The sequence below is a fragment of the Pygocentrus nattereri genome, chromosome 6 (assembly GCF_015220715.1).
Source record: "Pygocentrus nattereri isolate fPygNat1 chromosome 6, fPygNat1.pri, whole genome shotgun sequence".
Taxonomy (NCBI): domain Eukaryota; kingdom Metazoa; phylum Chordata; class Actinopteri; order Characiformes; family Serrasalmidae; genus Pygocentrus; species Pygocentrus nattereri.
In genome coordinates, this window is record NC_051216.1 from 487865 (window position 1) to 512394 (window position 24530).

Here is a 24530-nt window from a genome sequence, read left to right on the forward strand (position 1 = left end):
CATAGAAGTGTTGCATCACTGTTTTGGATGCCTCTGCACTGAACTGATCTTGGAAGTGCTCAGCGCACTGCTTGAGTGCATAGTTAGCACAACTTGGGGATGAGGTAGCCCCAAATAAATGCACAACCATCCTATGTTCCTCTAATTCTTGTCTGTGGTCCCCCTGTGGCCACCACAGAAATCTCAAAAGGTTCACATCTTTGGCAGGGACCCGTACCTGATGGAACATGCCTTCTATATCTGACATGAAGGCTACTGGTTCTTGCCTGAACCTCAATAAGACACCAATCAAGGAGTTGGTTAGGTCTGGCCCTTGAAGTAGCTGTGAGTTCAGGGAAATTCCTTGGAACTTGGCTGCACAGTCGAAGACTACCCTGATCTTATGCTTGGTAGGGTGGTAGACCCCGTGATGTGGGATGTACCACGTCCTTGTTTCATCTTCGTCGTTGTGGACCTCATCTTCGGGAATTTTCTCTGCATAGCCCTTCTCAAGCATGTCACTCATGAACTTGACATAATCCTGACAGAACTGCTCATTTCTCATGAATTTCCTTCGCAGGTGTTCTGCCCTTTGCACAGCTATCACACGGTTGTTCGGAAACTTGGCATCCACTGCTTTCAGGGGAAGACCAATGCTAAAGTGTCCATCGATCAACTGTACTGACTTAGACACAGAATCCATGAATCGTTTGTCTTCTACAGACATTTCCATTTTCTCTGCTTGCTGAGCTTCAGGAAAGTCAAGCTTTATTTGATGGTGTATGAGATCATCAAGACACGCCACGGAAATTCTGTTCACTGCTACTTCTGGCCATTCCTCGTCCTTCTTCTGCAGAGGACCATTTACAACCCACCCAAGGACAGTTCTGATAGCATAAGGCCCATTACCTGCACTATTCACAACTTTCCATGGCTCCAAAGCCTTCGGCACATTGGTTCCTATTAATAATCCTATGCCAGCCTCAATCTTCCTGACATGAATTTCCTTCAGGTGTGGCCATTTATCCACATCTTCTTGTCTAGGAATGCAGTCGTCCTTGACAGGAATCTCCTTTTGTGAATACACCTGGGGAAGTGGCACATAGGAATCACCTTCCAACCCACAAATCTCCAGTCCTGTGACAGCATGCGTGCTAACAGGTCTTTCTTGTCCCATAGTGCGAAGTAAGATGTTGGTCTTTCTTCCGGTCACATTGAGATCACGCATCAAGTCTTCAGAACAGAAACAAGCTGAACTACCTGAATCTAAAATTGCGTAGGTCTGCACAACATGTGTTCCTTTCTCAGACTTAACTTTCACTGGGACGACAGCAAGGGCGCATTTTGCATCTCCGGCCCCGGTGCAACCACAAGTTTCCTTATCCAATGATGGTGGACTGCTGTCAGTCACTGTCTTGTTATTCTCGGCTTGGCCAGTAAGCTTGCTGGCTATGTGCAGAATAGTAGGATGTTTCAATGAGCACTTGTTACATGTTATTTTCTGCTCACAAGCTTTGCTCATATGCCCAGGTAACAGGCAACCAAAGCATAAGCCTTTGGACTTCAGAAATTGCAGCCTCTCTTTGTGAGGTTTCTGCACAATGGACTTACAAGATGCCAACTTGTGTTCTTTTTGACAGAAATGACATTTATCACTGGAGGAACTCAAGTCGTTTGCCTTGCTTATTGACTGTTTAGTGTCAGTCACGAGTTCAGCAATTGTGGCAAATGTGCTTTTCTTTTCTTTGAACCTTTGTGGGTGGCCAGGTTTAGCTATACCTTTGTCTTTTGAACTCACAGGCTCTTGGATGTTGCCAAATAATGGATCAGTAGCTATTCTTGCCTGTCTCTCCACAAAGTACACCAAATTTTCAAACCTGGCTCTGACACCAGTCCTTTCCTGTATGTCACACGCGAATCCCCTCCATCTTTCTCTCAGCCTGAAAGGGAGTTTTGCTATTATTGCACGTATGTTAGTTGGACTGTTCATTTCTTCTTTAAACTCCATTCCTTCCACTGTATTCAGGCAGCTTGTAAGAAAAACAGCCAATTCAGTCAAAGATGCTCCGTCTTCTGATTTTAAGACGGGCCACTTTAATGCCTTCTCCACATATGCCACAGCAATGGTGTATTCGTTACCATAATGCTGGTGCAATAGCTTTTTAGCCTCTTTGTACCCTAAGTCAGGATGTATGTGCTGACAACTTCGTACCAGCACTTTGGGTTGACCGCTTGTGTACTGCTCCAGAAAGAATAGACGATCTTTACTACTGGAGGTTCTGTCTTCAATTCCATGCTCAAAAGCTTTAGTAAAAAATCTGTATTCAGTTGGGTCTCCACTAAAAACAGGAATGTCCACTGATGGTAAGGATGACAACCTTTGCTGTTTCACAAGCAGTTCAGTGATATCATTCTGATGTTTCATAACACCAAGCAGGTCCCTAATCTGTATATCACGTAGTCTTCCACCAACATGAGGACCACTGTCAGCATGTGAGCGTGGGGGAGATACAACATTACTGTGTGCGTTTTGCCTTCTACTCACACAGCAATGTGACCTTGGCTGAGGAGAATGCCTTGTTGGTCGCTGTAGAAGAAAAGCCACATCATCTTCCTCACCCTTCTCATAATCATCAGAGAATGCCGCTTCAGCATGCAAATTCCTCACCACACGAGGCCTCCCCTGTTCTTGCTCTTGCACATCAGACTCATGTAAATCAAGCACCGCAATTTTAGCATTTGCTGCATCAATAGCTGTTTGCAATTCTAGCTCCTCTTTCTTTGCTTGCAACTGGGCCAATTCTCTGTCAATTTCTTGTTTTCGTTTCAATGCAGTAGCCTGTGCAATCAAAGCTGCTCTTTCAGCCTCGTACTTAAGCTTTGTGGATGAGGCAATTGAAGACACAACTGAAGCTGCTCTGCTATGAGGAGATTTACCCAACTTGTGTGATAAACTGACCATTGAAGCACTATCTGCAGGGCTTACTTCAGAATCATACTGTCTTGCTTCTTTATCTTGCTCAGCAGCTCTTTTTAACCATCTCTCAACATCCTTCACAAACCCATTAAGATGTTTGGTCATAGATTCATACCAGGTTTTCTGGTCTTTAATCATATCCTCTTCAGACATATATTCTTTTACCGTTTCATTCAGACTGCAAAATTCCATGTTCACTTCTGTAAACTCTGTTGACAATTTCCGGGAAACTGTATGAGCATTATTTTCATCTTCCATTAGGACATCAATATCCTTCATTATTCGACAGAGGTGTGCAAACTTGGATTTTCTATTTGCCAATGTCATGCTAAGCTTTTGTTCAATGCCTTTAGCAGTTAGCTTTAACGTCCTCTTAGGACGAACAACAGCATCACTTTGTTCATACATATTAAATCCTCAGATATTCCTCTTTTCCACAAACACAATTCCAATAATCGTCATATGTAGTCATTTTCCATAAGGGAAGTTTCCATATTCCTCAGAACTAGCATTAGCAGACAGCAGTATTGACAATTTAGCTGAGTCATTGGCTAACTCCATTAGCAAAGCCAGACACATTTCTTACTTGTTCCTTCGACAAAAATCCAAACTTGTGGTCAATACTTGCACATAGATGACTGAATCCACTCTTCAGGACATCCACGGGGTTTCTTCATCCATTAGGAGCACTTTTCTGACTTTTTTGTGAAGATCCACACATGCAGTTTTGATTCACAGTCCAACTCGCGTTTTAGATTTCCAAACGAAAGCTTTATTTCTTCAAAAATTAAAGACAAGAAATCTGAACAAAACGATTAAAAATGCTTATAAACTGAAAACTAGGTATTTATATTCATGTTTCTAATTCCTAAATCCTAAAACTGCGGTCAGAAAAGGTGAGGCTCCGTCACCTTGAACTGCATGTCTTGTCTCCTGAACGTGCCTATTGACATAATCCTCAAACAAACAGTAATTAACCAAATCTCAATCGCTACTGCCACCTACAGGCGCCTAGAGGTAACACACATTTCAAATACCATCAAAATTGGCACTTACAGTGAGGTTGCATGATGGAAAACATTGGAGCCTAGAGGCTCAGGTGCTACAGAATGTAGCTCCGAGGTCCTATGTGGTCCAAACACAAGAAGGAATGACCTACAGGAGAAATCGTAGACATTTGCTGCAAGTACCTGAAAAAGAACAGAATAAGGAAGAGGAAACAAACGTGGGTGCAAACCACAGATTAGACAGCCCGGTACACAAGACACCTGTAACTGAAATTAATGGGAAAACAGAGACACAAATGGAAGTCAGGAGATCTTGCAGAACCATTAAAGCACCTCAAAGGCTAATAGAGCAAATGTAAATACTCAAAATTCCTAGCAACAATCAAAGCACGTAAAGTTGGGAACACAGTACTTAAGGTTAATTAATACACTGATTGTTAATTAAAACATTCTGGGTGTTGAGATCACACGTTTGTTTATCGTGTGAAACTGTATTTTTTTTATAAAATTAAATGCTACTGATTGTTTGTCACACTAGTATAAACAATGTTCTTAACAGGAGGGATGTGATGTACATCATTTATGTGATCTGCGTATCACGTGACGACACAGTTATGCTGCATGCCGCCTGCAGTTACGCGTTTGTTTGCTGAAGAATAAAGAGGTCACGTTATCTGTTATATCCTTCGTCTTTACCTTATTTCAAGAAGGTACAGAACATAGCACCTGCCTCAGCAGTCAAAGATATGACTTACATATGTGACCCTTCTACTGGGTGTTTGTCCGCCCTGGTCAGTGATGGACACCAGATTGGGATGATGCAGGTTTATTAGCCTGTAATGAGTCTGGCAGCCACAGCATGAGTTTCTGTTCGTGCTCCGGTCAGCGTTCAACACGGCCTTCTACTGCCCAGGAATGCAGTGGTCTAAATATCTCCAGAATAAACCAATGACCAGACGTATAATTCATGATCATAATATAATTACCTTTACAAACCGCTACGATGGTGTAGTGGTGGAAGTGCTCGTGTTTTCATATGTTCAGTTTTTAGATTTATACCACTCTACATTTTACATTCACATCAGGGTCAATTGTCACAGTATCAATATGAATTATGTTTACAGCTACATCCTTTTCCAGTTAGTGGAACATCAACAAGGTAAAATATGAAATAGTGCCATCTGGTGGTGAAGACAAACATGGCCTCCAGACCACATGGTGAAACTAAAAATAATGGAGTTAAACCAGCCAGCAGCGCTGAGCTCATTCACTCTGTTCTAATCCACATTAAAACACCAACATCAAAAAATGAGGGAAAGACGAGAGTTCCTGTGAAGAGAAGAGCTGATTCTGCAGGTAGAGAGTTACAGTAGTCTAAACCCCTGAAGGTGAAATCGTGTAGAAATGACTTTAGAATTTTATTACAGACTGAAGATCAGATTTGACTGAAATGCCCGTCACTGATTCTGACAGTCAGGCTGCAGGGGGCGTTCAGTTCTGTGAGCTTGTGTTTTTACCCTCAGCCTGTTAGAGACTCTCCCAGTGACACGTACTCAGCCCTGAACCCTGAAACCAGGACGTCTGATTACGACGCTCTGACTAAGTCTGCACTCTGTGTGTTCCTTCATTCTCTGGTTGAGCTTCATAAAAGTCCCTAAGATCTCCTGTTTTCCAGGTTGTCCGTCCTCACCCAGCGATGAGAAGAGCTCCAGAGAACGAGAACTAACAGCTGTTCATTTACTCTTCATTCACCACTGCAGCTTCAGCTCTATGGACAGAACATTAAAGAGGCGTACGGAGGATTTCTGAGGATTAAAGAGCTTCTAGAGCTCGAAACACATCAGATGATCTAAAGTCAGAGAGATTCTCTCAGATCAGGCAGAGGAGCTTCTGTTTATGAAGGGTCTTTATTCACTGTAGTGCTGTTATACACCATGATGATCCAAACACGGACAAGAACCAGGCGGTTCTGATCGCTCAGTGTGAACAGAGTTGAGATGATTTGGATCCAGTTTGAGTAAAAATGTCACTGTGTAAATCAGATTTATTAATGTAGAGTTTGTATATTTTCAGTTGCTTCTCTGTAGTTTTCCTCTTGTTCTCATTGTTTAGGTTAGTAGATCCTCTTAAACTCTTTTCTAGCTGTGCTGTCGTTGTTCTGAATGTGCTGCTAAAACACCGATAATAAAGTTTTGAAGCAGCTTCTGTTTCCTGTTTAATGAACAGCTGAGAGATTCTTCAGTGTCCCGGTTTAGCTCCGCCTCCTCCTCAGTCTCCCTGTTTAGCCCCGCCTCCCCGCGTAGCCCCGCCTCCTCATCAGTCTCCCCATGTAGCCCCGCCTCCTCATCAGTCTCCCAGTGTAGCCCCGCCTCCTCATCAGTCTCCCTGTTTAGCCCCGCCTCCCCGTGTAGCCCCGCCTCCTCATCAGTCTCCCCGTGTAGCCCCGCCTCCTCATCAGTCTCCCAGTGTAGCTCCGCCTCCTCCTCAGTCTCCCTGTTTAGCCCCGCCTCCCCGTGTAGCCCCGCCTCCTCATCAGTCTCTCCGTGTAGCCCCGCCTCCTCATCAGTCTCCCTGTTTAGCCCCGCCTCCCCGTGTAGCCCCGCCTCCTCATCAGTCTCCCTGTTTAGCCCCGCCTCCCCGTGTAGCCCCGCCTCCTCATCAGTCTCCCCGTGTAGCCCCGCCTCCTCATCAGTCTCCCAGTGTAGCCCCGCCTCCTCATCAGTCTCCCTGTTTAGCCCCGCCTCCCCGTGTAGCCCCGCCTCCTCATCAGTCTCCCCGTGTAGCTCCGCCTCCTCATCAGTGTAGCCCCGCCTCCTCATCAGTCTCCCGCTAATGTTGATCAGAAGTTCAGCCCCTGGCTCAGCAGGACATCTGGGTGAGTTTATTTCACTGTTTCTCCTCAGAAAACCACCTCCTCTGTTTCAGCGCTCAGCAGCTCATCACGCTAATCCTCGTTAGCTTTCCTGGCAGGACGGCTCAGTGTAAAGCGGGTTTAACTCGGCTAAACGCTAATATAACGCGCTAAACCCACACGGTACCGACCCGTTTCACTGGGTTAAGGCCGGTTCCACTGAAAGCCGTGGAGGAAAATGTTCTGTTCTCCTTGTTGGATCTTACAGTTTGTGTTCTTTAGCGCCCCTCAGTGGTGGAACTCTGCACTGCACAGAGCTCTTCAGGTAAAACCTTGGGCTGTTAGTGTCAATGAGTGTCGTGTACTTTAACCATTAGATTTGGAATTAAAATCGATCTATTTTAAACGAAGTGTGTTATCTGGTCCTGCTGCATCAGTGATCTCTGATCGAGCAGCGCTGCAGTGGAGGTTTAGTTCCCTGTCAGAAAAGCTCTACTGTAAGTAGCTTTCATAGTTTTGATCCTCATCTGTCTATTTCAGCGACAGTAGGAATCCCATCCGATGCCGACGCATCCGAGGAGCTCACGCTTCCAGTTTTCCGTCTTGTTGGAGTCGTTTGATTGGCCGGTTGAGCTGTAGCTGAATGTCCTCTAAATCCAGACAGACGCTGCGTGGCTTTAGAAATCGTGGTCTAAGCTGATTCACTCAGAATAATGTGCTGTGCACTGAGTACTGGGTGAACAGAGAAGGGTCCAGCTGCAGAGCTGCAGCCCCGCCCACTCAGCCCTGGATATGATGTGACACGGTGGTCGAGAGGCTCAGTAGCTGCTGTGTATTGTGTTTATTACTCGGAGGGCACAGAAGGCGGTTTCTATAAACCCTCAAACACCATCGCTGCACACACGGTTACATTGTGGCTGCGTTGTGACGACCTGTTGTTGGTGCCCACAGTGTTGAAATGCAGCTCCTCAGAATGTTGTGCTGTTATCTGAGAACATTCTAGGAAGGAGTGTTAATGTAGTGGCATCGTTGTCAGAACGTTGTTATGAACTCCTAGAATCCATCATAAGTTCCATTATATGGTGTGTGTAGTGATGACACTGTGTGGAGGAGTCACTTAATAATTAGGCTGTGACAGTGTTGAGACGACCTTGTTCAAACAACGTAAACAGCACCACATTTTCACAACGTTGTAAGAAAGCAGACAACATTGTGTGTTTGCTGGTTTTGTCCCCAGTGGCTCCTGACTCCCTACATAGTGCACTATGTGTGTTATGAAATTAGGACTCTACACAAACGTTGTGCACTGCCGGGAGGGAATTGTGCAAGTGTGGCTGCATCTCAAATGGCTCTGTTAGACATTATACACTGTTTGGATGCCGGAGTCATTAAGACCTGTGTAGTTCACGACATAGGAAGCAGGGAACCATCTGAGATCATGAAATAAAAGCAATTGAAGGTGGAGAAGGAGAGATTGGCCATGTGAAGAAGCAGCTGATCAGTACTTATTTACAGCTGTGTTTGCTTAACAGCAGCACCGAATTCTACTTTAGTACTGAAAGAACCAAAAATATTACTATAAATACAAATAAACAGTAAAAGTAAAGTCACTCAGAAGGACTTTGGTAGGAAATGTCGACTTCACGGCACACGGGATCAGCTGGTATCAGAACGTTGGTATTGGTGAATTTATATGAGGTGGAGTAAATGAGCGCAGAATCAGCCCAATACCAGATATCAGTACCGGTATCGATGCGTCCCTAATTAGTACTGATGCAGTCTGTTAGTGAGCTGAGCAGCTTCCACTGTGAGATGATTAGGCCTGTTACAATTACTGCATCATCTCCCGCTTACTTGAAGTGAGGAGCAGTTATTTGAGCTGATGGCAGCTTTTTAAACTGACTGCAGTATTTTACACACTTCACAATTAATGTCAGCTAATGTGGTTTTCATCACACCCATAGTCATCCATAATGATCAGTGATCAACCAATGAGTTCTTCTTTATTGGCTGGAATGTTTTGAAAAGCATCTAAAGTGATTTAAGCTGGTTTTAACTCTCCACACCTGCACTGTCACCAAATAAAGTGTGACAGCCGATCAGCTCATAATGTGAGAATGATGATGGACGGTTTTAAAGTCCTGCAGACTCAGAACGGCTGCTTATGACCTTCAGCTTGACCGTAAAATAAAAATGACAGTTTCTGCTAAATGGTGAGTGCAGCGGCTCTGTGTGTGTGAAGGGTCGGTCATGTGACTGACAGTGTTAGTTTAATAGTTCTAGACGCTGATGTCAGATAAGCTCATCTCTCTCGTGCTGGTCTTCTGAGCTTCTGTTCCATCACCAGCTCCTCCTCTCTTTTGTAGTACTTGGCTCGGCTCGTTGACCCAGCAGCAGGGGAAACCCACCGCTCAGTGCTGGCTGAAACTGCCGGGATAGCAGGTAGGTCATCAATAACCACACATCTCTACATGACCGTTGGCTAGGTGTGAAATACGGGGAGCCCTAGGCATCTTGGATCCCCCTGCCATGACATATTTGCAAAACTTACCCAAATGTACCAAGAGTTTGGTGTAAAGAGTGACCTCTTCCACATTTGTCACACTGAAGGCAGAAGAGACGTGTAAGATTTCATTTCCAGAAGAAGAACTGTTAAACCAAAGCATCAGTCCCCCTATGATGAGTGAGTTAGGACCCCAGGGTGATTTGAAACACTGCCGTTTGGCACTAACCCTGCACAACTACCCCATAACCCAACCCGGGGTAACTCAGTAAGCACATATGTTGCTTATCTACACATGTAAGTCCATCTCCACTGCCATGGCCGTACCGAACGAGCCGGTAGCAGAAACTCTGGACTGTTAGTGTTTAACTTGATGCACAGCGAGAGAGCAGCGTTTGTTCTGATGGTCATTCCCACCAAACAGACGACCGTGTTTAGAGCTTGAACAGTGGAGGTTTTAACATCATTTGGCTCTGTTTTTAGTCTGGATTCTTAGTTTTAAACCTGCTCCCATCTAAAGGTTCTCTAAGCTGGCTTTAGCTCTCTACACTCAGACTATTGTTGTGTGGAACCAAATTAAAGAAGCTGTTTGCTGCTGTTCAGATGTTTAGGCATGAATGGATGTAGCCTGCATGAGATTCTCTGAAATGACCAAAATAAAGACGTCTGTTTCTGGTAAACGGTCACAGCAGCCGCTCTGCGTGTGTGAAGTGTTGGTCACGTGATTGAGGGCGAACATTAGTGTAAATATAATCTAACAGCTGATGGTGTAAGATAAGCTCATCTCTCATGTGCTGGTCCTCAGAGTTTCAGTTACCAGTTTTCATTAAAAGCACATCCTAAAATGCCTGTTTTGAAATATTCCTTAAAATGATTATTGAGAGAAAATTATAAAATCTGTAGTTTCTGTCTTACTGTAATTTACTGAATTGAAAAAAAAGAAAAGAAAAGGAAAACGGCCGAAGTAAAACACAAAAAATCAAATGTTTTATTTCTCTTATTCTGCACAGTGACAACTGAATCTAATCTAAACTCAGCAAAAAAAATAGGAACTGTACTGTAACAGTGAGAGAGCAGCGTTTATGATGGCCACCAAACTGGTGAAGGTGTTTGAAGTTGAATATCAGGACCCAGGAGAGTCGAAACCTGCTAGAACATCATGAACCTTTCTGGAGATAAAAGGACAGAAATAGAGCCGTTTAGAAGAGGAGCTTCATCTCATATCACTGCTATCATAACTGACCCCTTCCTCTCTGAAGTGGCGGCGTTCTGGACTTTAATGTATGGCAGTGGGTTCTGATGTGACGTGATGAGATGATCCTCACAGAGAATCACAGAAATAAAATGATCTCACTCAGACGTCTTTCTGAGGGAGTCGAGTGGAAGAGGAAGCGACTCTGAGCTGAAAGGGGAGGAGCGACGACAGACCACACAGTGCAGATCACGTCTTCAGTGTCTCTGCTGACTTTCTCTCTGCTGAGATCAGAGCAGTTCATAAGTGTAGGAGAGTCAGAGTGAGGAGCTTCTGGACCTTCTGGACCTTCAGGTATCCGCTGGGTCTGAAGAGCGATGCTGCCATGTTTTCCCAGAGCTCAGTAAATATTCCAGCAGCGCTGATCCTCATTTTACTGGCAGGTAAACTTTCCATTTATTTCCATTTCTGCTCTTAATGTGTTTGTGCTCCACAGCGTTGATCTACATCTGCGTCAGATTAACGTGTAGAGACTAAAAACCCTTCAACATTTAACAGTTTCAGTGTTTTTCAGAACATTTTAATACATTTAACGCGATTCAGTCTCAGGAAGTGGCTTTAGAACGAACAGCAGAGCTGCAGGAGCTAAAGATTAATAACTGATACCGTTTTATAATCTCTTACACTTCCAGAACATTCAGACTAACTGCAGCTTTAAGCTGAAGATCTTCATCAGAGCTTATTTGTGTGATTAACTCTGTTAAAGCTTTGGAGCTGTTTTAAACTGAGGTCAGCTCTTCTGTGGTTGTGAGGTCTCCACCATCTTCACACGTCTTTGAGCAGCTCTCGGTTCTGTTAACAGGGCGGAGCAAGTCAGTAGAAACTGAGCTTAAGTGACAGAACAGACGCTGTTCAGATCTTCCTCAGTTAAAAGCAGAAGTTTGGGGACAGAAATGCGCTGCGGTGGAGCTTAAACACATCGTTACGCTCTGCTCCTTTTCCCTGTCCGTGTTCTGCTTGTGTCTCTGTGTTCCTGGCCGAAGGCGCCGACCCCGGGCCGAAGGCGCTGATCCCGGGCCGGAGGCGCTGCAGGTGATGCGTTCTGCTTAACATCGCTGATCATTCTGAGCTGCTCAGTCTGAATAGTCCACTGTTCTTCTTTCTCAGGGGAAATAAAAATAAATATTTGAATGAATTAAATTTCCCTTCAGAGTCAGAAACAGTGACTAGCCTTAACTCGGGTCATCTGGAGCTTCTCTGAGCAGCACGTTCTGGAACGCCTAATCAGTCCTGCTGTGATTAACGCTTCCTCCAGGTGAGGGCAGTACTGTAGGTGTGGGATACAGCGTGGAATTAGAACATGCCGTGAAGAAACACTGTAGTGGGAGGAATATGAGTCCAGATATGGAATATTAAACAACGGAGCTGAAGATCTGATCAAACTACAGAAACCTCACCCTAAAACTCAGCTAAACCAGGTTTTTCCAGGTTTAAGATGAACCTCAGTTAAACCTGAGTTACAGCGCCATCTAGTGGCAGACATGTTGTTTGTAAATGACCCAGGAATTGGGTTCAGTTTAAACTGCAGCTTCTGAAGACACAGCGGTGGAGTTTAAGGCCCACGTGACTCTAAACCTGGACCTGACAGCAGTCGCCCCAGACTAATCGGCCTTCTGACCCGGTTTAGCCCGGCCCATTTAAACCCGCTAGCCTGTGGTATATTCTGTACATATTTCCCCTTTCAGTGTGTTTTAGTAAGAACTTCTCCAGGTGAGGGTTTGGCTGCCATTGTTTGGGTTTGGTTCTGTTTCTCTGGGTTTTGTGTTTTTGTTCAGGAAGATTTAATATTTTCTGTCTTTGTTTTCAGGTTTGTTGGATTTTTAAACCGTTAGTAGTTTTGTTTGGTATTTTGTCGTGTGCTGGTCTCTGAACCCGGACCGGGTCATAGGATTCACTCCTCAGCGCAGACAGTCCACATAAACGACACAGGCGGCCGGTTTACTGCTCGTTTTCTTTGTGATGTCACTAAACAAAACATTTATAAATGAATAGATTCTGAAGACGTTTTGGGACATTAATCCACTCAAACAGTGTAAGTGGACATCAGAGGGAAAAGCAGAAGAGGAGAAATTTGTAGTGTGTTGACCCTTTAAATGTTTTCTCTCTGATATGAAATGAAATCTATGAAATATAATCATAGCGCTGGAGCTTTACTGACTGTCCAGTGAATGTTCTGAATGTTCTCAGCAGTGTTTCACACTGTGGCTCCACTCAGACTGTCTGCAGGTGAAGCTCATATCTCTGATATCTGATGTTCTGAGTGGAGCTACAGTGTTAAACACTGCTGATCAAAGTCTTTTCTGCTCATAAACACATTAATAAAACTTCTGCTTCACAACATTTTGATACATGGGGTGTGTGTGTGTGTGTGTGTGTGTGTGTGTGTGTGTGTGTGTGTGTGTGTGTGTTCAGTTCTGCAGGTGAAGGTGGATTGTAAACCTGCAGGACAGACAGTGGTGAAACAGACCTGTAGCTCCACCTGCTGGCCTGAAGGGAACTGTTACTACAGCTGGTACAGATACAGATATCCAGGATCCTGGAATAGAGAAATAATAGGATGTTCATATGAAGCCACAGTTTGGTTCATCTCCACCAGCTCACCTGTTCAGGACAGATACTGTGAGGTCCAGAACCGCGCCGCCCCTCAGCAGAAGTGTGAGTGTCAGTCAGTCTGTCAGCAAAACTGAAGAAAAGTAATTCTAGAAGAAATTCAGAACCAAATAAGCAGCTTTCAGTGCTGATTTCAGACGTTCCGTTGAGGAAGAACGTTCTTCGAGATCTGAACGCTGTCACTGCAAACTGAGATACTGAGATACTTCATGATCACTGATCAATAAAATCCTCAGATAACTGGAAGCAGCTTTTCCAGGATGACCCGGACAGAACACAGACAGAACCTTTAATTCTAGTAAACGTTCATGATGTTCAGAATGAAGAGGTTCAGTCTGCTTAAAGCTTCACCAGAACTTTCCAGAGACCAACTATTAAATTATAAAATGTTTAAAACACACGCAGGAAATTGTTCTCAGTGATAATAAACCACATCATGTCTGTCACTGTATGGACTCAGGAATACCTTAATATGGTCAGTGCTGTTCAGTCAGACCCCCCCTTACAGTCAGAACCCCCTTTACAGCCAGTCAGACTCTCCCCCATACAGCCAGTCAGACCCTCCCCCATATAGCCAGTCAGACCCCCCCCTTACAGCCAGTCAGACCCCCCCCTTACAGCCAGTCAGATCCCCCCCTTACAGCCAGTCAGACCCCCCCTTACAGCCAGAGACCCCCCCTTACACCCAGTCATACCCCCTTTACAGTCAGACCCCCCCTTACAGTCAGACCCACCCCCCCCCCCCCCCCCCCCCCCCCCCCCTTAGTCATTCCATTTCCGCTCCAAACAGCCATGAAGTTCCCGTTGGTCTGGATTTACACACTGAAATCGATCAGAACCCTGAGAACTCGTCACGACGTCACACAGAACCGCATTTCAAATGATTGATTTTACCGGATCAATCACATGGAAATTAAACAGAAGGTGCATTATGGGATGCTGCACTAGCCAGCTGCTGCTATCAGCTGATCAAAGGCTGATTAATAACTGATTAATTATGAGTTCAGCTGCTGCTTTAGTGACCGGTGGAGATTTCATCTCTCTTCTTCTGAAGCTCCTTAAATTTGTACAGAGCTCAGATTAATTTGGAGCTGCAGGATGAAAATGATGATCAGAGACACTCAGATGAGCTGGTTGATGAACTTGCAGGAGGAGTGAGACGCCGAGCACAGCCGGAGTTAAAGCCCACTAAACACACGTTTCCACAGCGTCAGTGCTTCAGAGTAGATGGTGAAGGACTGGGAATCCAGAAATGCTGGACCAGCTGGTGAAAACCAACACAAGCAGTGATTTATAAACTGGTTTAAAGGGGTTTGATGGAAAAGAAGAGACATTTTTATCTTATCTTACAGACTTTGTTGATTTCTGTAAATATAATTTCCCAAATGACATCATTTTTCACAGCTGGACACAAGACTGATAAACATGATTCATCAATAATTTAAAACACAGTCCACAACATCGGAACAGCGCAGCTCTCATAGCGGCTCTCAGTACCACATGTTCTCCCGTGCTGGAGGCGGTTAATGCTGAGAGGCTGTTCAGAAGACCTGTCACTCAAAATCAGGCTACAAATACAGACTGCAGGTGACCGCCCTCCTCTAAGCCCCGCCCCCTGGTAAAAGCCCCAGAACATTTAAATGTAGTGAATAAAATAAAATGCACACGTTGTCTAAACCGCTTATCCTTCTGGGTCACGGAGGAGCTGGAACTCATCCCAACTGGCATTGGGTGGAAGGCAGGATTCAACCTGGACAGGTTGCCAGTCCATCACAGGGCAGACAGACAGGCACAGACAGGCACAGACAGACAGGTAGCCACACAGACACTACAGGATAACTGGGCCAAATCTGAAATTGCAGAAGGTCTCCAATATCAGAGGGATCCTAAACAACGATGTCCCCAGATTATCCTGTGGTTTGGGGCGTCTATAATCCCATCTTCACTCCTCCGATCTGCTCCCAGTCCAGTCGGGGTCCAGGCTTTTCCCTGAGGTCATAGCAATGTGTATTTACTGTAGTACGTTTCTCTCTCACTGTCTCTGTCTGTCTCACTGCCAGTGTCTCTCTGCTGTTCCCTCAGCTTTTCTGAGAGGAAGAGCTTTAGTTACACCTCTACATGGACTTTTAATGAGGGTCATTCTTTGGAGATGTTAGACAGCAGAACGACTGGGACTTCAAACAGTTATAAAGAGCTACATTCATCATTTTATAAAGCAAAGGTTGTTTCTGAGGGTATAACGCTGGATAGTGTTGTTACTCAGTAGCAGACTGATATTCTAATATTATAAAATTCCTCCTTCCTGACTGTGACTCTGTGTTCCAGGTAAACTGGACTGGGCTGTGATCTACACTCCTGGACGTGTCTGTGCTCTGAAAGGATCATCAGTTAATCTGTCCTGCACTTATAAACACCCTGAAGGACTCACAGTGACTAAATCACTCTGGTTCATTGAAAGTCAGTGGAAGTCTGGTGTTGAGCCTGAGGATGTACGACGGTCTGATCAGTATGAGGGGAGAGTGCAGTACAGCCGGACCCTGAACTCCTGTAGAATGACCATCACTGACCTGAGAGAGAGCGACGCTCACACATACAGCTTCAGATTCTACACTGATCATCCTGACGGCAGATACTCTAGCAGACCTGGAGTCACTCTGTCCGTCACAGGTAACTCTGGATAATAAAGACCTGCATTCTGACTAATTCCGATATTCCAGTGTCTGTAAGGGTGAATGAGTGGATAGTCAGATAATCTCAGGAAAGGAAAAAGGAAGTTGACCTGTATTATTTCCTCCCTGACTTTACATTATGCAGCGTAAGAAATACCCCAGCAGTGATTTCAGTGTTCAGATACTGACCCCTGGAACAGTGAACCGAGTGTCCATACACACCCCTACTAGATAACATACAGTGAGGGGAGTTAACTGGAAGAGTGTCTACAGATGAAAATAACACTAAACAGATTTTTGCTTCCGGTTCCTGGTTGAGTGTACGCTGTGCGCGTTTGGCTGCCGCTACTCGCCGGTGTTTTGTTTTGTTTTTCTTTTCTTTCCTTTTTGCGGGACTTTTTTTGTGATAAAGCCTATGACACACCTGCTCCTCACCTGCACGAGCCCTCTTCCTCTTCACCTGCACCGTGACCGCACCTGTGGTCAGTGTGTTTGTGCCCTCTTGCTTCGTTGCTGTTGCCAGTTTGTTCTGTGGTAGCTGCAGCATTTCTGCTTGTGCTTCTCACAGTCTTGGCTGGTGGTGTAGTGGGTGTGGTTGGCTAACCTGCGCGGTCTGAGCTCTGGCATGTTCAGTCTGCTCCATCATGTCCACAGCCGGTGTCCAGAGCTTTTGTTTTTGGCCTCGAGTCGCGCTGTTCATTTTTATTTTTTACGCTCTGGAAATGTTTAAATACTCACAAACTGAACTAACACCCCTAGACTGTCATTCGCGCTTGGATTCCGCGTCATATAATCTCTGCCGGACACTCGGAATTGCTCGACGTCCACGTTACATCCAGCGCTCTAAAAGAGGACCCTCGTTTAGTTCTGGCTGTGATGGCTCTGATGCGCGGATCCCGACTATATGGACATATAATCGTGCTCGGCAGCATGACACTAAAGCCATCCGTGGAGTAAATCATGGCCATCTCCGTCCACTTTCAAAACTGGTTGAACCTTCTCTTCCCAGCCGTCGCTGCTTTAACCTCGCCCATCTTAACGCACGATCCATAACCAATAAAGCCTCGTTAATCAACGACCTCATCACCCAGAAAAACGTGGATATGTTTTTTCTTTCGGAAACCTGGCAACAACCCGGTGACTACCTACATTTAAACATGCTGACCCCCCCAGGCTACAGTTATCTCTCAAAACCCCAACTGACAGGGAGAGGAGGTGGTCTGGCTGTGGTTCACCATTCCGGTTTAACGGTCAAAGAACTTTCCCTGTTCAGTACTACAACCTTTGAATATATTGCCTTGAAGGTTGTTTCCTCCTCACCTTTACTGTTCCTGTTAGTTTATCGCCCTCCCAAACCTGCTGCTAACTTCTTGTCTGAACTTAATGAACTCCTCACAATCATCTCACCTCTTTGCTCTGCCGTAACTGTGCTTGGTGACTTCAACATCCATGTTGATACTGATTGCTCTTCCACATCTGAGTTCCTTTCAGCTTTAGAGTGTTTTATCTTGGTGCAGCATGTTGATTTTCCAGCTCACACTCATGGTCATACTCTTGATTTACTCTGCTCTACTGGTTTGAATGACATCTCTATCTCTGGTCCAGTCTCTGGTATCTCTGACCAAAAGCTCATTGAATGTACTTCTCATATTTCTACTCCTCCCCCTGTGAAAAAATCCCTGTTGTCTATTGTGATATTAGGTCTGTCAATCTCAATCTGTTCAGTCTTCAGCCCTGTCTGACCTTCATAACCCATCATCCCCTGAGAGCATGGTTTCTCTCTATAATGACACTGTCTCTGGACTCCTTAATGATTTTCCCCCTTTTAAGAATAGACTCCTCCCTGCCGCCCGCTCCTGTCCTTGGTCCACCCCTGAACTAAGGGTACTGAAGGCTATTGGTCGGCGTCTTGAGCACCTTTATAAAAAAACTAGCCTTACTGTCCACTCTCTACTTTACAGTCAACACACCCACAAATATAGGGATGCCCTTAACACTGCCCGCTCCAACTACTACTCCATCATAAATAATGCTGAGTCTAGGCCAAAAGCTTTCTTTCAAACCGTTAACAAACTCCTCCATCCTCCTGTATCAGCGTGCCCCCATTCACCTGAGTGATGTCAGGCTTTTCTATATTCCTTTGAAAAGAAAATGAATCAGATCTACAGCCTCTTTTCTTCTGCTTCCCAGCCGTTCTCCTTTATAGATTCTCCTTCTCTGAACACAAAGCTGACCTGTTTCACACCTGTTGACTCCTTTTCTGTCTCTGAGCTCATCACTAAGTCTAAACTCCTGTCAGCTTGACCCTGCCCCCACCCCTCTACTCAAGGCCTGTTCATCCTGCCCCCACCCCTCTACTCAAGGCCTGTTCATCCTGCCCCCACCCCTCTACTCAAGGCCTGTTCATCCTGCCCCCACCCCTCTACTCAAGGCCTCTTCATCCTGCCCCCACCCCTCTACTCAAGGCCTGTTCATCCTGCCCCCACCCCTCTACTCAAGGCCTGTTCATCCTGCCCCCACCCCTCTACTCAAGGCCTGTTCATCCTGCCCCCACCCCTCTACTCAAGGCCTCTTCATCCTGCCCCCACCCCTCTACTCAAGGCCTGTTCATCCTGCCCCCACCCCTCTACTCAAGGCCTGTTCATCCTGCCCCCAGCCCTCTACTCAAGGCCTGTTCATCCTGCCCCCACCCCTCTACTCAAGGCCTGTTCATCCTGCCCCCAGCCCTCTACTCAAGGCCTGTTCATCCTGCCCCACCCCTCTACTCAAGGCCTGTTCATCCTGCCCCCACCCCTCTACTCAAGGCCTGTTCATCCTGCCCCCACCCCTCTATTCAAGGCCTGTTCATCCTGCCCCCACCCATCTACTCAAGGCCTGTTCATCCTGCCCCCACCCCTCTACTCAAGACCTGTTCATCCTGCCCCCACCCCTCTACTCAAGACCTGTTCATCCTGCATCCACCCCTCTACTCAAGGCCTGTTCATCCTGCCCCCACCCCTCTACTCAAGGCCTGTTCATCTGTAATCCACACCCCAGTTGCTACAGTGATAAATTGCTGCTGTTACTCCGATACTTAAGAAGCCTGAATCGGACCCGACTTCTCTTTCTAATTACAGACCCGTCTCACACCTTCCATTTTTAGCTAAAGTAAAGGAAAGAGTGGTCGCTTCCCAACTCCAGACATTTCTGAGTGATAGTGCCGTCTATGAGCCATTCCAGTCTGGTTTCCGTACACACCACAGCACTGAGACCGCTCTTCTGCCAGTCGTTAATGATCTTCTCCAGTCTGCTGATGGTGGTTCACTCCGTATTCTCCTTCTCCTCGACTTAAGTGCAGCTTTTGATACTGTTAATCATGATGTTCTCATTTCTCGTGTTTTCTCTATTGGCATCACTGACACAGCCTTACAGTGGTTCAGGTCATATCTTACAGACAGACACCAGTTTATTACATTAGGCCCACAGACATCCTCCTCCTCTCCTGTTAGATGTGGTGTCCCTCAGGGCTCAGTTCTTGGACCCCTACTTTTCCTAATTTACATTTCACCCCTTGGCCAGATCATTCGTAGCCATGGCCTAAACTTCCATTGTTCTGCTGATGATATTCAGTTATATCTCAGTACACTCACACCTTCAGATTCCCCTGCCAGTACAATAATTCACTGTATTTCTGATTTAAAGCTCTGGATGCATAATAACTTTCTCATGCTGAACACTGATAAAACTGAAGTCTTACTGGCTGGCCCTAAACCTCTACTATCAAAGTCATCCGATTTTTCAGTTAGTATTGATGGCCTGCTCGTTAAGCCTGCATCTTTCCGAGTACACAATCACCCATATGACCGGCTGGACACTGAAGGACGACCGACTGCCAAGCCCTCCTGCTACCTACTTCAGACCAGCTGCCCATGCCCCAACCACCTACCTCGGATGAGCTGCCCACCCTATGCTGATGTTTTCATAGACTCCTAGTTATTCATAATACCAATATTACTGCTGTTAATATTAGTAATAAAATCACTTGTAGGTAGTTTGACCAGAGGAGGATGGGTCCCCCCTGGTGAGCCTGGTTCCTCCCAAGGTTTCTTCCTCAGTTCTGAGGGAGTTTTTCCTTGCCACTGTTGCCTCTGGCTTGCCCACCGGGGGGTTTCTGTACATTCTTAGAGTTCTCTTGAAACTTTTTCTTTTTTGAAACTCTGTAAAGCTGCTTTGTGACAACATCCGTTGTAAAAAAGCGCTATACAAATAAATTTGATTTGATTTGATGACCTGTCATTAGAAATCTTGGTGTTTTACTCGACTCATCACTCAATTTTGATCTGCACATCAAATTCCTCACCAAGACTGCATTCTTTCATTTACATAACATTGCTCGTCTCCGACCGTTCCTGACCGATAAAGATGCAGAAACTCTGTTTCAGGCCTTCATCATGTCCCGCATCGACTACTGTAGCTCCCTCTTTGTTGGTCTCCCTGTAAAGTCCAACCAAAAGCTACAGGACATTCAGAGCTCAGCAGCTGGAGTTCTCACCCACACTCAGCGTTCAGCTCATATCACCCACGTTCTGTCTCAGCTACAACGGCTGCTGGTCCCGTCCCGTATAAAGTTTAAAATCTTACTTCTCACTTTCAAAGCTTTACATAACCTGCTCCCCCCTCCCTCAGAGAACTGCTGACCTCCTACACTCCCTCTCGCTCTCTCAGGTCTTCTAGCAATAACTTACTTGCAGCCCCAGCACCAGACTTTCCACCTTGGGAGGGAGGTCCTTCAGTGCCACGGCCCAAAACTCTGGAATTCTCTTTCTCAATCCCTCAGGGAGGCTCTTCTCTTTCCTCTTTTAAATCTGACTTAAAGATTTTTCTGTTTAATGCACATTTTTCTTCCTCCTCCACTGCTTAGTGTTTTTTTTGCCCATGCTCTATGAAGTGACCTTTGTGAAAGGTGCTATATAAATGTAATTTAATATTATTATTATTATTATTATTATTATTACTATTATTATTATTAAACCTTGTTTAAAATCACCTGCAGATCTGAAGGTTACAGTGTCAGATACAGATGGAGGAGTAAAGAAGCTGACCTGCAGCTCCACCTGCACTCTGTCCAACACCACCACCTACATCTGGTACAGGAACGGTCAGCCTGTATCTGACCAGAACAGAAATGAACTGGAGCTGAGAGACAGAACTGTGGATGCTGGCAGCTACTCCTGCGCTGTGAAAGGATACGAGGAGCTCGGCTCTCCTGCCGTCTGTAAGACCTCACTTTAATCTGCCCTCAGAACAGAACAGAACCTCCAGAACATCCTGCACTCACTCCATCATCTCACTGGCAGCTTCCACTGGATTACAGTGAACTCATGTTCAGTCACTCTGAGAGACGCTGATTATACAGTTCTAATATAATTCAGTTTGTGGTTTTGATTGTTTAATTTTTTATGCATAATGTTTTTATCTATAATTCATTTATTGTATTTCAGGTGTTTTTGATAAAGTCCTGCAGGTGAAAGTGGAAGGTCCTGCAGTCACAGCGTCAGAGGGACAGACAGTAACACTGACCTGTAGCTCCACCTGCACTCTGCCCAACAACCCCACCTACATCTGGTACAGGAACGGACAGCCTGTATCTGAGTGTGAATCTGCCTCCTGCCCTGTAGCTGTGGTCAGTGAAGCGGTCAGCTACAGCTGTGCTGTTAGAGGGAGTCGTCTCCACTCTCCTCCAGTGTGTGAGTGCAGATTATCACGTGTATTAATAATCTGTTCAGTAATCTTAAGCAGTGTTTGGGGTGTTTTTCCTTCTACAGCACATCTGACTCAACTTATTTACTATTAACCAGTGGAACCACTGGTCAGGAATGATTTATCAGAGCAGAGCTCAGAGACGCTGCCTCCATTATGGGCAGTGGAACGCCACCCTTTTCATTACAGTGAGCAAAAAATAAGAAATAATTGTGTTGAAATAAGTCACAATGTTTTCTCCTAAACACTGAGGCCTTTGATCAGTGAAACCGGAGGGGCGGTCCAGTTTACAGCTGTAGGATCTGTGGCCGTGATCTCCGTCCATGTCACTGGGCGCCGGTTACAGAACCCTTTATACTCCTAACTCCTCCATCAGATTCAGTGCTCTGCCCTCAGCCAGTCAGCAGTGCAGAGAAACACTGGCTCAGGACGCTTAAGGAAACGGTCTTGACCAGTCTAGTCAGTGCTGATAGGCCAAATTTACACGTTGGTTTAAGAACAACTGGCCTCGTTTTTTCCTATCAGAAGGTTCTGGTGCCAGATTTAGCAGAACCAGCTAATATAACAGCTGCTGATGCAGCTGAGGGACTGATGTTTAATCTATTGGAGAAAATTCATGCTGGAAGATTAATTGATAAGCAGATTAAATCAAGTGTAAATGGGACAGAGGCCAGTGCTGGTCAGTAACACTGAAGGGATTTTATATGCTGTAGTATTTTAATCTGGTTTATTTCTGCTGTGAGGATTTGTGATTTTGGTTGTTGTGAACTTTGAACTCTTTAGCTAAAGGTCTGTATATGTTGGTGTGATTTTGCTACAATCCCTTTTCTCTTGTGTTGGTCTCTTATTTAGTGTAAGGTGTTGAATGCTGTGCTGATTGAACAGGCTGGTTGTGATGGAGCTCAGTAGGTCTTGTGCTGTTTATCTCCAAGCAGATGAGGTGATGCTGGTCATATGGGCTGTGCAGCCGTTTAGTCATGGGTGGTTTTATCATGTTCTCCATGCTGCCTGTCTGTCATTTTAAATGTGTATCAACTACAAAACATGCATATTAATACATTTGGGGCTCCAGTTTTAGATGTAAATCACTTCATGGACCAACTTGTACCTCACACTCACCTAAGCTGATCAGGTTGAAGGTTCTCCACAAGAGGGAGTAAATAGCACTGAAGTAGAATAGAGGAACCTGCATGAATAAGAGTTTTAGAACCGAGTCGAGTGATGGTGTGAGGAAGGTCCTAATCCAGGTTGTGAAGGATCGCAGGTATTAAAGCAGTAGAGGTGATGTGGAAGAGTGGAACTGACACAGTGTGGGTAGAACAAGGCAGCAGAGTGCAGGTATGAGACTGGGCCTCTGATTTAGACTGGAATAACAGAACCGCCCCAGCGGAAAAACCACACCAGCCACGTTACCACTGTTAGGCCGCGGCAGGCCTGGACTCACCCAAATCGATTGCAGACCTACCCAATCAAATGACCATAGAATGTTTATTAAGCTGCATTAAAGATGAAATTTGATTGGTTTTCTGTGAGTCCTGCCTTTGACAGACAAAGATCTGAAAAAGCCAAAATGAATTAAATTTTTTGTCATTGTTGATTTTTGGTGAATTTGGTCCTTACAAAGCTCTTTTACAGTAAAAGCTATAAAGGACATTTAAAAATTAAATGTCTAGTTAAGTTTTTAAGTTTAAGTGAAACTTATTCATCCCAACAGGGAAATTTCACCTCCGCATTTAACCCATCCATGAAGTGATACACCACATACACACTAGTGAATACACACACACTAGGGGGCAGTGAGCACACTTGCCCGGAGTGGTGGGCAGCCCTATCCACGGCACCCGGGGAGCAGTTGGGGGTTAGGTGTCTTGCTGAGTGACACCTCAGACTTGCACTGCTATAAATGGTTCAGGAACATATTTCATGCCCGCTGCGGCAGTACGCTTTAGCCTAAGATGTCTGATGGTTTGATGAAGTCTTATTATTGTTTATTTATCACTGCTGAGCAGAAGCCTTGGAATATGTAGGGTGACTGTACCGCTGTCAGGAACAAGCTGTATCCTGATGTTGAGACGTTGTGGGACATGAACTGGCCCTTTTTAACAGGCCTGCCTGAAAATGCATTTCTGTCTATGCCGCCGTGTTAATAAACGTAATAATTATAAATTCAGCAGCTTTTCAAACACCAAACAACTTAATAAAGAATAACAGTGATCCTGCTTCATTGTAGAACAGCTTGATTTATACACGCAACACCTGAATGTTCATCACCTTTCCATTCAGACTCCCCTAAGACCACCAGAGCGGTCATTCTTCCCCCTGGACAGAGAGTGGAGGGAGATTCAGTGACTCTGACCTGCAGCAGTGATGCAAACCCTCCTGTTCTCTCCTACTCCTGGTTTAATCAGAGCTCAGACGTAGAGCTGGGAACAGGACAGAGTTACAGCATCACCAGCATCAGCTCCCAGCACAGCGGACTCTACTACTGCACCGCTCAGAACCAGCTCGGACAGAGCCGCTCTGAACCCTCCCGTCTGGATGTGTTATGTAAGAGCAGTTTGTTCTGTATGATGTTTTTCTCTGAGTGTAAGAAGCTCAGTAACTAGTCGAGTCTCTGTCTCGTTCAGACTCTCCCAGACCTCCATCTGTATCTGAGACTGAGGTTAACGGCTCCATCACGCTGGTCTGTGTCAGCGACTCCAACCCTGCCAGCTCTTACACCTGGTTCAGGAAGACAGGAGGACACATCACACAGTTTGGAGAAGGAGCCAGTTTAACTTTAGCTGCAGGAGCAGATGGAGTTTTCTACTGTACGGCAGAGAATCCATACGGATCATCCAACTCATCAGAATGGACACTTACATCAGGTGTGTTATGGGATGTTATGCTGCCTTTTTATCAGACTATTAGTCAGAAATCAGGCCTTTTGTGTTTTTCCTCAGG

At 45.4% G+C, this 24530-nt stretch overlaps 1 protein-coding gene across 5 annotated transcripts in view; it reads left to right on the forward strand.

Annotated features, from left to right (window-relative positions):
* LOC119263631 (sialoadhesin-like) overlaps positions 1-6165 on the forward strand; it is a 39469-nt gene extending 33304 nt beyond the window's left edge. For 3 of the 5 annotated variants that reach the window (XM_037539466.1, XM_037539464.1, XM_037539469.1), the window contains one exon: positions 5623-6165. In XM_037539466.1, the coding sequence (XP_037395363.1) occupies positions 5623-5772 (150 nt within the window). In that variant the 3' untranslated portion in view covers positions 5773-6165. The remainder of the gene's footprint in view (positions 1-5622) is intronic. The other 2 variants (XM_037539468.1, XM_037539467.1) reach the window with 1 other exon arrangement.
* The last annotated feature ends 18365 nt before the right edge of the window (positions 6166-24530 follow it).